Source organism: Pseudoliparis swirei, chromosome 11 (assembly GCF_029220125.1).
Source record: "Pseudoliparis swirei isolate HS2019 ecotype Mariana Trench chromosome 11, NWPU_hadal_v1, whole genome shotgun sequence".
In the NCBI taxonomy this organism is placed as follows: domain Eukaryota; kingdom Metazoa; phylum Chordata; class Actinopteri; order Perciformes; family Liparidae; genus Pseudoliparis; species Pseudoliparis swirei.
Genome location: NC_079398.1, coordinates 11,948,858 through 11,964,263, shown reverse-complemented (window position 1 = coordinate 11,964,263; position 15,406 = coordinate 11,948,858). Strand labels below are relative to the sequence as shown.

The following is a 15,406-nucleotide window of genomic DNA, read 5'->3' as shown; positions in this document are numbered from 1 at the left end:
GAAAGCTCAAAGAGAACAACCCGCCTCCGCGATTAGTTCATTGGTCAATCAGCGAAGTCCGATTAGCCCACATACATCTGATTGGTTCTCGGGGAGGCTCCGTGCGCCGCGTCCCCGCCCCCGCTCTCCCCTGCTGTCTTTGGCGGAGGAGAAGTGAGCGACCCGCCACGGTGCATCGTAAATGGCTGGTCTCTGTGACCGTCAAACAGACAGGCCTCGGCGGAGGGACCTGATTGGACGGACCAGCCGTCTGACAAGCGGACGGACGTAAAGCACCGCGCGGTCCTGGCTTATTGAGTCTGCGCTAACAGAAAAAGAGGAGGTTCCCGAACAGAGTCCTTTATTTATTTCTTTGTTTCCAGCGGGGGAAAAAATAATAACAGCGACATTTAAACACAGGCATTTAATTTATTATATTTGTCCGAATACACAAGAAAACTGGATAAGATTACAGTGGTTACTCGAAGGCCAAAGCCAAGGGGAGGAGGATGAAGCGGCGCAATGCGGACTGCAGCAAACTCCGACGGCCGTTAAAACGGAACCGAATCACTGAGGGTATATACGGCAGGTAACTTATGCGGAGCCCGACGGAGGGTCCTCCTCGCGACCATGGCGGGGGGGCATGAATGGGGATGTGTGCCGCTTGGTAGCTGCCTAACGTCCGTGCTGATATCAAGGCACTGCCTCGCTCGCCTCCAACGGCAGCGCAGTGTGGGCTCGCGGTGTGTTGTCGTTGTATCTGAGCAGGTGACGTTAGCTCGTGGGCTAGCCGTGGCGCTAGGCCCCAAAAAAAAACAGCCCGTCTGCAACCGTGTCAGCGTCTCTTTCAGAGCCCCGTTGCTCCTCGAGATGAGCGGCACGGTGCTCCGCGACTCTCGGTAAACGACACCGACTGGCTGCCGGGTGCCCGCGTCACGTTGTCACCCGCGAGCCGTGTCAAACGGAGCCGCTTCCCCTGTTAGCCGGGGGGTAACTTTCGTTAGCGAGCACAACACCAGCTTGTTCTCGGTTATTTCTAACCTCCCCACATGCGCCTTGTTTATCCAATCAGGGCGGAACGCACGATGACGATAACCCTAAAAACACGAGTGGACTGTCTGACTTCTGCAGACCTCGCGTGTCACTGTTCACACAACTTTAAAGTCGCTCCGTTGTCCTTCACAGCCGCACCTGCAGGTCCAAACAGTTGGCTCCATGTGACTTTTTATCCGATGGAGCAAATGTGAAAGGCACCTGGTGTCTCTTGAATTATTGACCAGTTGACCCCTCACATCGCAGCCATGCTCTGAGCTCAAAGGACCCCCCTACTGTGTCACTTAAGGCAAACAAATGTCAACTGCAGTCACATGTCTCTATTATAATAACTTTGAATTTTAAGTGTGACTGTGGAGAAGACTCATGAAAATGGACACAACTCTTGAGAAAAGTGTATATACACCGTAGTTTGTCACGGTCGCCATGTCCTCGTGTCCAAAGCATCATCACAGAAGAACATGTTGAATTGGTGCACTTGTTCTGTAAATATGCAGTTGCATCTGATAACATAAGCCACTTATTATAAGTGCAATGCACACAGGCATTTCACCTGTCAAACAGCAGCAACGTGACCTGATAAACACACAATTACAATAAAGCAGAATCTCTTTTGATGGTTTGACTTTGTGATGATTTGCCACATATTGACTGTTAAATATGTCCTGGCTAAATGTGTCTATCATTCTTGTAACAACACACCACTTTGTCAATATAAAGTACATACATTAATGTGTATTTGTGTTCATCCAATGCTTATTATCATTTTCAGTACCTTCCTGTACCTGAAGTTCCTGCTGGTGTGGGCACTGGTGCTACTGGCAGACTTTGTACTGGAGTTCAGGTTTGAGTACCTCTGGCCATTCTGGCTCTTCATCCGGAGTGTGTACGACTCCTTCAGATACCAGGGGCTTGTGAGTGGCTGTGTCCTTCTAGTTATTATGATTGTTATAAAGGTGATGGAAGAGCAAAGCTATTTGTTCAACTTTCTTTGTTCACCACTTAACTTTCAATTATTGCACTAAAACAATCAAGTACTGATATGCTAGAATTGTGTATTTAGATTACCAGCACCACAGTGCTGCTGTCACAGTCGCTGCATTTACATTATACGGGGACCAGGTCGTTGTTGCCCTTCTGCAGTGAGTTGAGAAGCAAGAAGCAGTTGACAGTAGCTCGATAGCAGTGTTGTGAGATAAAAAATAAACATTAGCACACACAGTGGTGCATCTTAGTATCCAAAGTAATTAGAATCAGAAATCAGGCTAAACGTGAAAGATGAAGTCTCACCACTGCTTTTCCTTTTCCCCAAATGTTTATTTGTAAAATACAAATGCATGCAAAAAGTAAAGTTTCTCTCTCAGTTCAGAACCTGCAGTTTCACTGCATCGTCAAAATGCTTCAACCTAAATGTAAACAACTTATTAATGAAGCATTATGTATCAGTCATAAATTTAACACATTTCATCTTGGATTAAAAGCACGTAGTCCCGAAGTGTAGACTAAACACTCCGACGGTTTCCAATCCCCAAAGAAAAGGCGAAGAAACTTCTTGAGAACCTGGACGGTGACCAGGGATGATTTAACAGGAGAGATCATCTTTAAATATCCGAGGCAGAGACGCGGCTGCAGGTGGACAAAGGACCGCGCATGTCAGACCGTGAGCGTGCAGTTGGGCCTCACCAAGTCAGACTTTACCCTCTGCTGCCTCATAACATCATAACTCTCATCGGACAGACCTGATCAGGCTTTCAAGTTATTGCTGTTATCTAAATGTTAAACATTAATGTTAATCTATGATAGTTATATTTTGCCGCGGGTCCTTTGTTGATGCTGTACAGCTTGTTCTCATTGAAATGCATTGTGTAGCTGTGTGTAGCTGTGTGTAGGTGTGTGTGTTGGTGTCTGTGTCTCACAGAGATGCAGAAAAGGAGAAAACTAAAATGTAATATTCACATAACCATCCATTGTGATGTAATGCAACAATTCTTCTGAGAACTGGCGACTCACATTTTTAGAGCTGGTTGTTGGCCTGGAAAAAATTCCCTTTTCCTTTTTAAGGCAATGTTTTAGGTTTCAAGCATGAATAATTAACGTGTTCAAACGGCAAACCTTCATCTTTCCTTGCTGTTTCTGGGTCGACCCTCATCACGACCACGTCTCATCTCTCCTACAGGCCTTCTCGGTATTCTTTGTGTGTGTGGCGTTTACCTCGGACATCATTTGCCTCCTCTTCATCCCAGTGCAATGGCTATTCTTCGCTGCCAGTACTTATGTATGGGTGCAGTATGTTTGGCACACAGGTAAGGCCCTCCGATGTATGGGTGTGTTTTTTATATGTTGCTATGAACACTGGTTATTACCTGTGAACAACGTGGCTCCTGCTCCGTTGGTCTCACTCGTCTCGACATTAGTTCTTTTCAACAATTAAAAAAAAAAGAAGAAGAAGCTTTCTGTGTATTTACAAGATGGGCTTTAAAGATAAGTGTTGTCCAGTCATAGACCACACACGGTCTCAGAACCTTTCGGCTTTGTCCTTCCCTTTAGTTTTTCGGGGAAAGTCAGATGAGTGTTGTGCAGTTCCCTTGCACATTGTGCAATGTTATTAACAAATTGACTTGCTTCTTAGAGCTTTTCATGGTGTGTAAGTGAGCTCCGCGCTGCGGGTTAGTCGTCGGTTTGATTTAGCGGCATCCCACTGTGTTGACTAAAGGCCAGGTGTCAGATGGAAATCCCAGTGCCAGTTGGGGGAGGGAGCAACACGGAGTGCGTCCCAGTCTGTCCTCGCCAGTGATATTCACTGTCGTATTATTATCTCTGACCACGCCACAGCCTGGTGGGGACATCTTCTCACCGTTTATTCTATTTACGGATACTATTGGTAGAGTCTGTGTTCTTACCACCCACTGTTCAGCGATGATGGGGTGGCCATAAAGACTTTCATAGGGTGTAGAGAAGTTCAGGGTTTGTGTAGCATGACGGTCTACACGGATCTGTGTTCATCACGGGTCTCATTTATAACTGGTGCCTACGTGGGGAAACTGGCACTTCCCACGCAAAAGCTGTGCTGCATAGAAACAAAGTTGGCAGGAGAATGTGTGTAATTCTGACGTATGAACATTTTGGTGACGAAGATGGGGAGGTGGTGAAATGAAGCCAGAAACGCGGCATCATTCCGCATATAATTCGGGATGGGTATCGTGAGAATTTTATCGATACTAGTACTATTTTTGGTATTATATCGGTATTTTGAGCAAGACAAATTAATTAAAATAGAATCAACACTGTTTTTATTCATATGTAAACAAATAGTCTTTCTTGAATGCCAATAGCAGGAATGTTTCAATAACTCACTATTGGTATCGTCAGAAACTATTATTCAAAGTAACTTCTAAGTTAGGGGGCAACCCTATGTGTAATGATGCCTCTCACACTTCTTTCACCCTATCAGTGTCTGTCTTCTAAAGAGTGAGTTTGGGTCAGTCAACGTGGTGGCCACATGATCAGGCGGTCACTCGGGCCAAGTCATCTTGCCTGAAGGCAGAACAGTGCGTCCCTTTCTCCTCAGAATGTTTTCTGTCACAAGATAAGCTTAGGCGTGTTTTTGTTCCACAGACAGACATTATAGAACTATAATTAGCTAAGATTAGCAATGATTCAGGAATTGAAAGAATGTAAGTCAACAATGAACAAGCACTCGGTTCTAACGTTTCCAGTCGTTGCTATGGAGACAATCCAGGTTGTACTTCTAGTGATGTTCAATAGCCATTTATAACACCTCTGTCCTGCATCTTTATTTCAGAGAGGGGTGTCTGTCTCCCGACCGTGTCGCTATGGATACTCTTTGTGTACATCGAGGCGGCCATCAGATTCAAAGACCTGAAGAATTTCCACGTGGACCTGTGCCGTCCTTTTGCTGCACACTGGTGAGCTACTGCTCTGTTTTGACCAGTGGGACCCGTTTCCACTGAAAGGCAAGTCGAGGGTCAGTGACACAGCTTCATGGCTGCACATGAAGTCACATGATCGGTTTCTCATGCCTCTCTTTTTCTTCCCTTTCCTCATATCCATGTAAGTCAGTTTACGGCTGGTTGCTGTAAATGTTTTAAAGAATAAATTACTTTAAATTAGTAGGAAGTGTGGAGAAATTTGCTCTGCCTTGGTCAAATGCATTTCTTTGGGCCCACGGAAAAATATGTTTGCTAAAGATTTCTGTGTATGTTGAAAACTAAAAAAAAACAGGTCTGATGTTTCTCTTGGATTCTCCCCCAAACTCTACATATTTATGAACAATCCCGTGAGAGGTTTAAAGTAGCACCCTTTAAAATTCAGAGATATGCAATTTAAAAAAGAACCCCAAAGAGCTTCAAGCTGATGAGCTCAATTCTACCGTGAAGTTGAGCTGCTACCTTCCCAACAAGTAGAGACCATCCAGGGATGGCATCACAGCAGCCGACTCCGGCCTTCACGTTCTTGCCCTTCTCCTTCCGTCGCCCTTGCTACACCGATCTCTGACAAAATGTGTCCCCAGACAGAAATATAAACACCTGGCTAAGTACGCAAAAGTGCTTCTGGGGTCACTCCTGCTTCAGTCGGTGTCTCAAGGACCACACATTGCACACACAGACTCCCAAGGTGAAAACAATACCTGCAACGCTTTCGTCGCTGGTCATAGAAGAATTTCTAAGGATTGATAACACAAGTGTATTTTTGCAGCAGCGTTAATATAATCTGTACTTTTTGGATCTGTGACCCGACAGCAGACTCACGAGTGGTGTTCTTGTGTCTCTGCAGCATCGGCTACCCGGTGGTCACGCTGGGCTTCGGCTTCAAAAGCTACGTGAGCTATAAGATGCGCCTTCGGAAGCAGAAGGAGGTGCAGAAGGAGAATGAGTTTTACATGCAGCTTCTGCAGCAGGCCCTGCCTCCAGAGCAACAGATGCTTCAGAGGCAAGAGCGAGAAGCAGAAGACGGTACGATTCAAGTGTGTGTGTGTGTGTGTGAGGAAATGTGAGACTCCAATACACCATCTGCGAGGACAGTACAGTCGCATTATTTGATTACACAATTTCCCTCAAAATAGGCATATCATGTTCTCTTTGCACATCACTGCTTCTCACTCGTTCCTTTAAGTCCTTGACAAATGTTTCCTGAGAGATTTTTGAGTCCTTTTTTGTTGTTGCATGATTTAATGGCTCTTTGGCGAAATGGTGCCGTCTTTTAAATCGTGTTGGTTTGTAATGAGTTTGTGACCAACGTACATTTGCAGTATTTCCCTGCCTAGCCAAAGTCTGTGGTTGCAGGTGTACCCGGCTCGCAGTTTAAACAAACACCCCATGCACATAATGATCAAGCTGGGGGGGGGGGGCGGGGGGCTTGGATTTGAATGGAGCGTTATTAACATTGCAGCCGACCAATATAAAAAACGATCACTTGAGATGCATCGCAGCTGTGTGGTGCTGTTGTGCAGTGATGGGTGAAGTCCAGTCATTTAACACAAGTAGCACTTAACCAACCGGCGTGTGACTCCTCCTCCTAGCCAGCGCTCACATTGCTTATATAAAGTCATGATTCATTCATAATATCTGTCCCCTTCACGTCCCCTTGTCATTCATTCCTGCAGCAGCAGTAGCAGCAGCAGCAGCAGCAGCAAAAGGAATATCTGAAGTAGAAACGCCTCCAGTGTCACAGAACGGCGCCCCGGCCAATAAAAAGACATCGGCGTCACTGCCGGAGTTAGAGTATCGGGAAAAAGGGAAAGAGGGAAGGGGCGGCGGCGGGGACGCCAAAAAGCAGCACAACAGCATCCTGCCATCGCCTGTGGACTCTAAACTCCAGGAGATGGAGTATATGGAGAACCAGATGAACAACAAGAGACTGACCACAGAGCTGGGCAGCACGGACAACCTGTTGCTCAAAGAGGACAACAACTCCTCTTGCTCCTCCTCGTCCTCGTCCTCCTCCAAGAACTACAAGAACGCCGCGGCGCTCAACTCCTCGCCCCGCGGCCACAGCGCCACCAACGGCGGCGTGCCCTCCTCCTCCTCTTCCTCGGGAAAGAACGAGAAGAAGCACAAGTTGGCGGCGGGCAAGGGGTCAGCGGGGGGCTCCCACCGGGACCCCACGGACAACTGCGTCCCCAACAACCAGCTGAGTAAGCCCGAAGCACTCGTGAGGTAAGAAGCACCTGCTCGCACACGGACGTGCTCCTCAAGCGCGTCGACACGAGCAAACTGTCTGACCGCAGCGCGGCGGTCACACGCTCGGCAGGAAGGGTGGACCCAAAGCCCCGGGGAGCCTTGAGAGCAGACGCAGAGCCCTGCTGATCTCAAGACAAATTCAATCCTATTCTTTATTGATTCTTCTCCTCCGTGTGATTCCGCTGCAGACCGACGTTACATCTCCGAAAGTAAACCAAAGGATTTGCCGCCCTGCAGTCGGAACATAGCACCTGCATCACAGTTGACCTTTGGTGGTTTCTTGTGATGTCCTGTAGTGTCCGATTGCCCGGTGGCATTTAGTCTCATACCTCTGGTCACCAGAGGCGTGTCCCTGTTGATCTGATCTGGCACAATAGGTTTGAAAAGGGTTTGGAAAACTAGCACAAAAAAGAATACCAAAGATCAAAGCCTGCCGCCTTTTAATTTCATGGTTGTTTTGGGGTTTTTATGGAGTGCACCAGCTTGCCTCAATGCATCCATTAAAACGTTTCCTGAATCGTCCCCTATTCTGATCCGTCTGAGACATCCGTAGTTGTAAAAATACATTTGCAAGCAGATGGTCGTTCAGAGGGTTTCTTCTGCTGCCATGTGATTGCGCCGAGTCATACAAAAATATATAAAAATGGTCAATTTGACTCTAAGGCACAACTAGTTAGACTGTTGTTTTATTTCCAGGTGGTGTTTTAAGGGAGCCATCGCTCAGGCGTTACAGGGTTTAGTTTAGGTTTGTTGGGGACAGATGATTAAAAATGTCTCAGGAAATATGAAGTTTGGCGAGGACTTCCTTCACCCACTTGTGACTCAGGATGAAGGCCAACGCCACTCGTGAAACACTCCGAGGCACAAAGTAAATGTGTATCTGTATAGATTGAATATGATCACGCTTCGGCTGCAGTGATCATTTCGGGACCGCTGTTCCACGATATCTGGATGTATCCACAACGGCCTGCATGTGACATGTGACGTAATGTGTCGCCGCGCTGGGTGTGAAACCACAAGTCATGTTGAATGTCTAAGAAGCAGCAGGTCAACGTCTCCCCCCTCTGTCCATTCTTCCCACCGGGCACAGATTGGAGCAGGATATTAAAAAGTTGAAGGCCGACCTGCAGGCCAGCCGGCAGGTGGAGCAGGACCTGCGCAGCCAGATCGGCTCGCTGGGCTGCGCCGAGCGCTCCATACGCACCGAGCTGGGCCAACTGCGCCAGGAGAACGAGCTGCTGCAGAACAAGTGAGTGGCAAAGTCACACGAGGGAGGTTTTGATTTTGGGTCATTGGGGTCAGGCACGTGCGCAGACATTTTGGGGGGCAGGTGCTCAAACCAAAAAAAAGGGCACCCATCGGCAAAATGATTTTTATATTGATCGCTGTAACTTGAAGTTAGCAAGTAATTAAAACGCATTGTGTCGTGAGAAGACATGAGAGCTAAACAAAATGAAATGTTTTCTATTAACAATTACAATTAGTTTTTATTTACAAAATGTTAGGAGCGAAAAATGCCATATAATAAACAACTTACTAACCTCGACCGCTCGGTCATGCCGTGAAATATCAAACCTCTGTAAAAAAGTTATAAAGCCTCAGTCTGATATTTCCCGGAATGATCTCACTCTGGGTTAGTTAATACAAGTGTTGTTTTTTCTTGAGTTTACTCTTTTCACCCTCTGCAATGCTCATACAAGATTGATCTTTGTAAAACTGGAACAGACAAAACAAATAGAAACATACCACATAAAACAATGTGGTACAAGCATGTCGGGGCGAAATTCTCACAATAACTCAAATAAATGCCCCGTCGTATATCAAAACACATTTGGGGGGACTTGATGACAGAGAGTCATTTTTATTCTTAAATGCTGATGAATGAAGAAAAAAAAAGGGGCTCCAGCAGAAAGGGCACTTTTCTCATCCAGGGCAAAAGGGCTGGTGCTTGAGCACCACGAGGGCTCTATCTGTGCACGTGCCTGATTGGGGTGAAAGATCATCAAAAGAGCTCAACACACGCAAGTCATATTTCCTAGCAGGGCGATGTCTGCTGGAGAGGTTCCTCAGATTGTAAATGAAATCACAAACGGTTTGAATGGGCTTCTCAACTGAACTCTATCCAATGCACAGGAAAGAAACACTGATCCTGACTGTGTGCGTGTGTGTGTGTGTGTGTGTGTGTGTGTACTTGTAGGCTTCATAACGCTGTGCAGGCAAAGCAGAAGGACAAGCAGGCAGTGGGCCAACTGGAGAAGAGGCTCAAAGCCGAGCAGGAGGCTCGAGGCGCCGCAGAGAAACAGCTCGCTGACGAAAAGAAGCGGAAGAAGTTGGAGGAGGCCACGGCGGCGCGGGCAGTAGCTCTGGCGGCCGCGTCCAGGTCGGTGCACATCGGGCACGCGTTGGAAGAGGAGGGTGCCGTCATCATTTCTGCCGCCGACTTGTTGCGTTGATCCGTTATTATAATTCATCCAACATTATTTCCCTTCTTTTTTTGTGTCAGAGGGGAGTGCACAGACACGCTGCGGCGGAGAATCATTGAATTAGAAACAGAGTGCAAGAAACTATCACTGGACATCATGCTGAAGGAGGACCAGATCAGAGAGCTGGAGTTGAAAGTTCAGGTAAGGTTTAAAAAAAGAAATATAGATTTATGTGTTTCAATGAATTGTCGCTATCCAGCGCAGTCGAGTTGTTCCCGTGTTATTGTGTTAAAACGCCTCTTTGTTCATGTGGTCACGTTTCATGCTTACATGCCAGATAACCGAGTTACAGCGGGACTTTTAATCTTGTGATTAGCCCGGTCCCAGTTCTCGAGCCCCAGAGCTCGGGACCCCCAGGGACCCCCAGGGACTCTCCACGTGTTCCTCATGCAGCACTGAATGAGTTTGGGTTCACATCGTCTCTGGACATGAATCCGATGGGTTTGCCCCGTTGCTGTCACTAGTTGGTCCTCCCTGACTTGAGCCGAACCGCATCTGTTCTCCTCCGTCTCACAGGAGCTTCATAAATATAAGGAGAACGAAAAAGACACCGAGGTGCTGATGTCGGCGCTGTCGGCCATGCAGGACAAGACCCAGCACCTCGAGAACAGCCTGAGCGCAGAGACCCGGATCAAACTGGACCTCTTCTCGGCGCTGGGAGACGCCAAGAGACAGCTGGAGATTGCACAAGGTCAGTCTGGTTGATATTTATTCACGCGTGATTCTTGGAGAACATGGGTCAGTCCAGGGGAGGACATGTACAGGACTGTCTCAGAAAATTAGAATATTGTGATGAAGTTCTTTATTTTCTGTAATGCAATTAAATAAACAAAAATGTCATGCATTCTGGATTCATTACAAATCAACTGAAATATTGCAAGCCTTTTATTCTTTTAATATAGCTGATTATGGTTTACAGCTTAAGAAAACTCAAATATTCTATCTCTAAATATTAGAATATCATGAAAAAGTATACTAGTAGGGTATTAAACAAATCACTTGAATTGTCTAATTAACTCGAAACACCTGCAAGGGTTTCCTGAGCCTTGACAAACACTCAGCTGTTATAAATCTTTTTTTTTACTTGGTCTGAGGAAATATTAAAATTTTATGAGATAGGATTTTAGAGTTTTCTTAAGCTGTAAGCCATAATCAGAATGCATGACATTTTTGTTTTTTTAATTGCATTACAGAAAATAAAGAACTTTATCACAATATTCTAATTTTCTGAGACAGTCCTGTACATATTATTTAGGGGGCCATTTTTTTCACCCACTGACTGAAATCCAGGGGCATTTAAAAAAAAATACTTTTGAAATAACATTTAACATAATAAATATACTTATTTAGGCTTACAGGATATGAGCAATTGTCATACAAATAGCACTAATAAGACTATTAGGCAGTAGTCTACGGATTCAAAGTGTTTTATTCGATTTGTTGAAGGGAAAAAAAAATCAGACAATCATATTAAATGTTATTCTTATTTCGTTATGGTTATTTATTGTTATTACATTTTTTAAACGACTATTAACAACTATAACGGATTTCATTTTTCTGATTTGTTTGTGTACCTATACCTCGTACAGGGGGATACAGATAGGACACACACAACAAAGAACAAAAACTAAACGCTATTAAATTATGGGGGAATGTTTGCCCCTCTCCTCGTGACATCGTGGGCAAAATTATATTTCGCCGGTTCAGTCCCACAAACGTGCGTCGCTGTGCTCACGTGTCGGTGTCTGGTTCCAGCTCAGATCCTGCAGAAGGACCAGGAGATCAAGGACCTGAAGCAGAAGATCGCCGAAGTGATGGCCGTCATGCCCAGCATCTCCTACTCGACCGACACCAACAGCGTGACGCCCCACTACTCCTCCAAGTTCATGGACACCAACCCCTCCGGCCTCGACCCCAACGCCTCCATTTACCAGCCACTCAAGAAGTGAACGCCCCCCCCCCCTCTCCCGCCTCCATCCTCCCATCGTTTTTATTACCCCCCCCCCCCCCCCGAGCATTGTTTTTTTTCCTCCGGTGTTCATTGTTTCCTCCTCGCCAGATCAGAAGGATGTTGTATCGTGTGACTGTATTTGTTGTAGTTAAAACAAAAGACAAAAGAAACTTTAAACGGACATCACATGTCATCTCGGTGGAGCCGCAGCTTTTTCTTTCTTTCTTTTTCTTCTCCTTCTCTTAAGTGTCAAGTGAAACCTCACAGAATCGGGTATGTATCTTCATCTCAAGGGTGTTGCTCCCCCCCCCCCCCCACCACCACCACCACCACCAATGCAACCGCCTGCCGCCACTCACCTGCTCTCTGGTCCTGGGGAATAGCTTCATTCTCAAATTAGGTTGATTTTTTTTCGCTCCCTCAACCTTGGAAAACAAGAGTTCTCCTTTTATCACACAGCCTGACGTGCATCTCAATTGTTTTTCTCCCGGGATCGTCCGGTCACGTCTGTACAACCCGAGGAATGTAGTGCAAAGTTAGCACAGACTCTCAACCCTGTTTTATATTTTATTTTATATTTTTTAAGGCACCAGAATGAACCCTGCTCTCGGCTGCTTTTGGGAACGGTGGTACTTTTTTATTTTTTTAAGTGTATTGTGTGGTTCTATTTGTTCACTCTTTAAGATTCAAGTGTTGATTTCAACCAGCTGGAAGTGTTGATGGCAACAAGTTGGAGAATATTTTGTGTTATAAGAAGAAAACATAGACCGCAAAAATGACATGAACCCAAGCCGCTCCGACAGTCAGTCCTGAAGCGAGCTTTTGAGTTGAGTAGAGTGCAGGAACAGAAGTGTGTGTGTGTGTGTGTGTGTGTACACACAGGTGTAGCGGCTTCTCATTGCTCGGCATTGTCTTTCATCGGTTGTCATGATAACAGTGCCTTGAGTTGAGGACAAAGAGAGGAATGAGATCACGGCCCAACCCTTTAATGAATTAGTCGCGAAACATCTCGCTGAGCTGGAAACGGATGAGCATTTGACCTTTTGCCGAGTGCCGAGGGACAAACCTGCCTTCAGATGCAGATGTATTTTTAGTTTGGGCTGTTTGTCTCCTGCTAAGTGGGAGGGAAGCACCGCGCTGCCCCTTTAATAAGTCACGTTAACGGATACCTAAATTAATTGTCCTCCTATTTGCCCGTTCAGTATGTGACATGATGTTAGCCACCACAGTGTAGTGTTTACATGTCCACCCACAGGAGCTCATCTCTGCCCCCCCCCCCCCCCCCATTCCTTTTGATTTCCCAAAAAAGGTTGCACTTACCGTTTCGGAAAAAAAAGGGAAAAAACATAAAGATGGACTGCAATGTAAACGACGCTACGGGAATGCAGATAAATAACTTTTTATTTAATGAATCCTTCAGTTTGCGTGCCAAGACGCTGGTTCCTCCAGCAAAGTGTTCAAGAATGTACCGCAAATACATTAGTTCTGATGTGTTGGTCCAGTGTAATCCCACCTAATGGAGGTTTACGTTGAGCAGGTAGAGGAAGCGGTCATCTGTTTGTAGTAGACTGTGTAGTTTAAAGTAAGGGACTTAAAACATTTTTTTTAAAGAAGTCATTTCTTTTTGTGAATGTTACAGTATTTTCATCGGTTGGGGACGTGGCTGTTTTTCTAAGCAGTTTTCCTTACTCCTGTTTCTGGTAGTATTGTTATTTTCCTGCAGGGATAAAAAAAAAATCCATCATCAGAAATGGACATGTTCAAATTTTTCGCTCAGATTGCTGTCGTTGGTTCCTGGGGGAGGGGGAGGGGGAGGGGGGTGTTGTGAAAATTCCAGTTTGGTTGTTTGCTCAACTGATTGTTGAGAGTATAGAGAAGTGTTTGGTTTTTTATTTTTTATTTTTTTTATGCCCACAGTCACTGCTCTTTCTCCCCAGGTCTGACCTTGGCTGTGCTCTCGCTCTGTGAGGTTTACAAGGAATAAACTTCTTCTTTTTTCTTGCAATTTGATTTGTTCTCTGCTTGTTGTTGTTGTTGTTGTTGTTTTTTACACCAAGTTCAATTTATTTCCTTTCCAAACTCATCGGGTTATTTCAGCTCTGGTCCAACAGAAAGCCGCTTGACAAGCTGACGTTTAACAGAAGGGGGCCTTTAGGAGGTGGGGGCGTCCCCTAACGGAGGCTGTTGAGCTGCATCATGGGAAGTGTAGGATCCAGTGTTTTGCGAGCTTCAGGACTATCTCGGCATCACTCATTTTGCAATAATGAATGACTATACATTAATAAAAAATTAAAAACAAATCTCTCTCTATATATATTATATATATATGTATATACATATATGTGGGTTCTGTCAAACAAAGCTTCATAAAATTGTTAATCTGTCTTCTGGTATTGGAAGTCCGATGCACTACTGCTGTCGCCACTAGGGGGCAGTGTTCATCCATATATTTTGGCTTGGAAGGGATAATCTGTCCACATACACTGATTTTTTTATTCTGTCAAGAACCACTAAATCCCTCTATTCAAGACTAGAAAATCCCATTTAGCTCTAACAAAAGGAAAGTATGAGTAATTCCTTCACGCTAACCGCTAATCGCCGCTCGTCAAAACACGAGGACCAGTAGGCAGCGTTGGGTCGGTAGAGGAAGTCCCTATGCACCGTGTAAATAATGTTTAATATTTGGGCACATCTTTCTCCACTCGGCTCGTTGTCTTTTCAAATGTGGACGTGATTGCTCGGCTTGACCTCTGGCCTTCAGACTTCAGCGGTGGAACCACGAGTGGGAGACCTTGGGGCGTTTTGATTGGAATGATAATTCATTCATCTGTAATGCGCTTGGGGGAATTTTCGGTGGGCAGATAAATAGTTCCTGTGCCAGGAACGGTGTCTTTCAATGCTTGACAGAAGCCCCCACCCACAACCCATCCCCCTCCTCCACCTCAGCACTGTGTCACACTCAGGCCCCGAATACGCTCCACGAACCTGCACATGTGGGGTAGAGCTCCTCGCTCCTTGTTGGCTCTGCACTCGGCCCTCAGCACTTTATTGCTCTCCTTGTCACCATTTGGCACCGCTCGCTTTTGGCCGAATCCAGTGTGGAATTAACGGATTGTAATGGGTCTGTTGTAGCCGTCTGCATCTGGCACAGCTGTACTCGCGATGCCATCAGACATCACTTAATCTACAGTAAATCCAGCTGTTTGGGGAGAAGGAGCCATAATGATGAGGACATTACAGGTGTTTCTCTTGATGAGGACCATGGGGCAGTTTCCTTGGCGGACATCGACTTGTGTGTGTGTGTGATGAATTTTTGCATTTTGTCTTTCATAAGAATAATCTGTTGCAGTGGGATGTGTTCTCTCTCCTCCATACCCTTGTTGCTGTAAAAGTCCAGGTATGTCTCATATGGAGCAAGCGGCAGATTTACAAGCATAAAAACGACATCTTTTTGTTTCTCTTCTCTCGAAGAGGCTGCTAAGAAAGAAGGGAAGCACCTGCCTGAGAGTGGATGATTTGTGTTACACTGCTGCACACTGATGGGGGGGATATTTCCCCGCTTTTTGTTGTTGTGCAGCATGAACTCAATACTGTATAATTGCTACCCGAGCTTCATATTGAAGACGGTGGAGTTGAAGTGTCCCTGGGGGGATGCGTTGGCCCGTTGCTCTCTTGTAACCCAGCTTTTCATCTCCTATGAAATGTTTTATTATTATTTTTTCAAGCCATTCTCCATGAGT

General features: G+C 45.7%; 1 protein-coding gene across 2 annotated transcripts; it reads left to right on the top strand.

Annotated features, from left to right (window-relative positions):
- Window positions 1–296: 296 nt before the first annotated feature.
- maco1b (macoilin 1b) lies at window positions 297–13,676 on the top strand. Of its 2 annotated transcripts, none has more exons than XM_056426844.1 (11): window positions 297–568; window positions 1,805–1,946; window positions 3,209–3,335; window positions 4,835–4,958; window positions 5,827–6,005; window positions 6,659–7,208; window positions 8,323–8,481; window positions 9,430–9,612; window positions 9,736–9,856; window positions 10,232–10,406; window positions 11,471–13,676. In XM_056426844.1, the coding sequence occupies exons 1-11, from the start codon at window positions 489–491 to the stop codon at window positions 11,662–11,664; spliced, it is 2,034 nt and encodes a 677-aa protein (XP_056282819.1). In that variant the 5' UTR covers window positions 297–488; the 3' UTR covers window positions 11,665–13,676. The 2 variants fall into 2 exon arrangements, with proteins under 2 accessions (XP_056282819.1, XP_056282818.1); XM_056426843.1 differs by having other exon boundaries at window positions 6,656–7,208.
- Window positions 13,677–15,406: the final 1,730 nt, after the last annotated feature.

Bases quoted from the DNA above. Each gene is read 5' to 3' on its own strand.
- maco1b (XM_056426843.1), top strand. From the start codon at position 489: ATGAAGCGGCGCAATGCGGACTGCAGCAAACTCCGACGGCCGTTAAAA. The intron at 6,006-6,655 runs GTACGATTCAAG...TCATTCCTGCAG, and splicing joins AGAGCGAGAAGCAGAAGACG to CAGCAGTAGCAGCAGCAGCA. The intron at 9,613-9,735 runs GTCGGTGCACAT...TTTTTGTGTCAG, and splicing joins GCTCTGGCGGCCGCGTCCAG to AGGGGAGTGCACAGACACGC.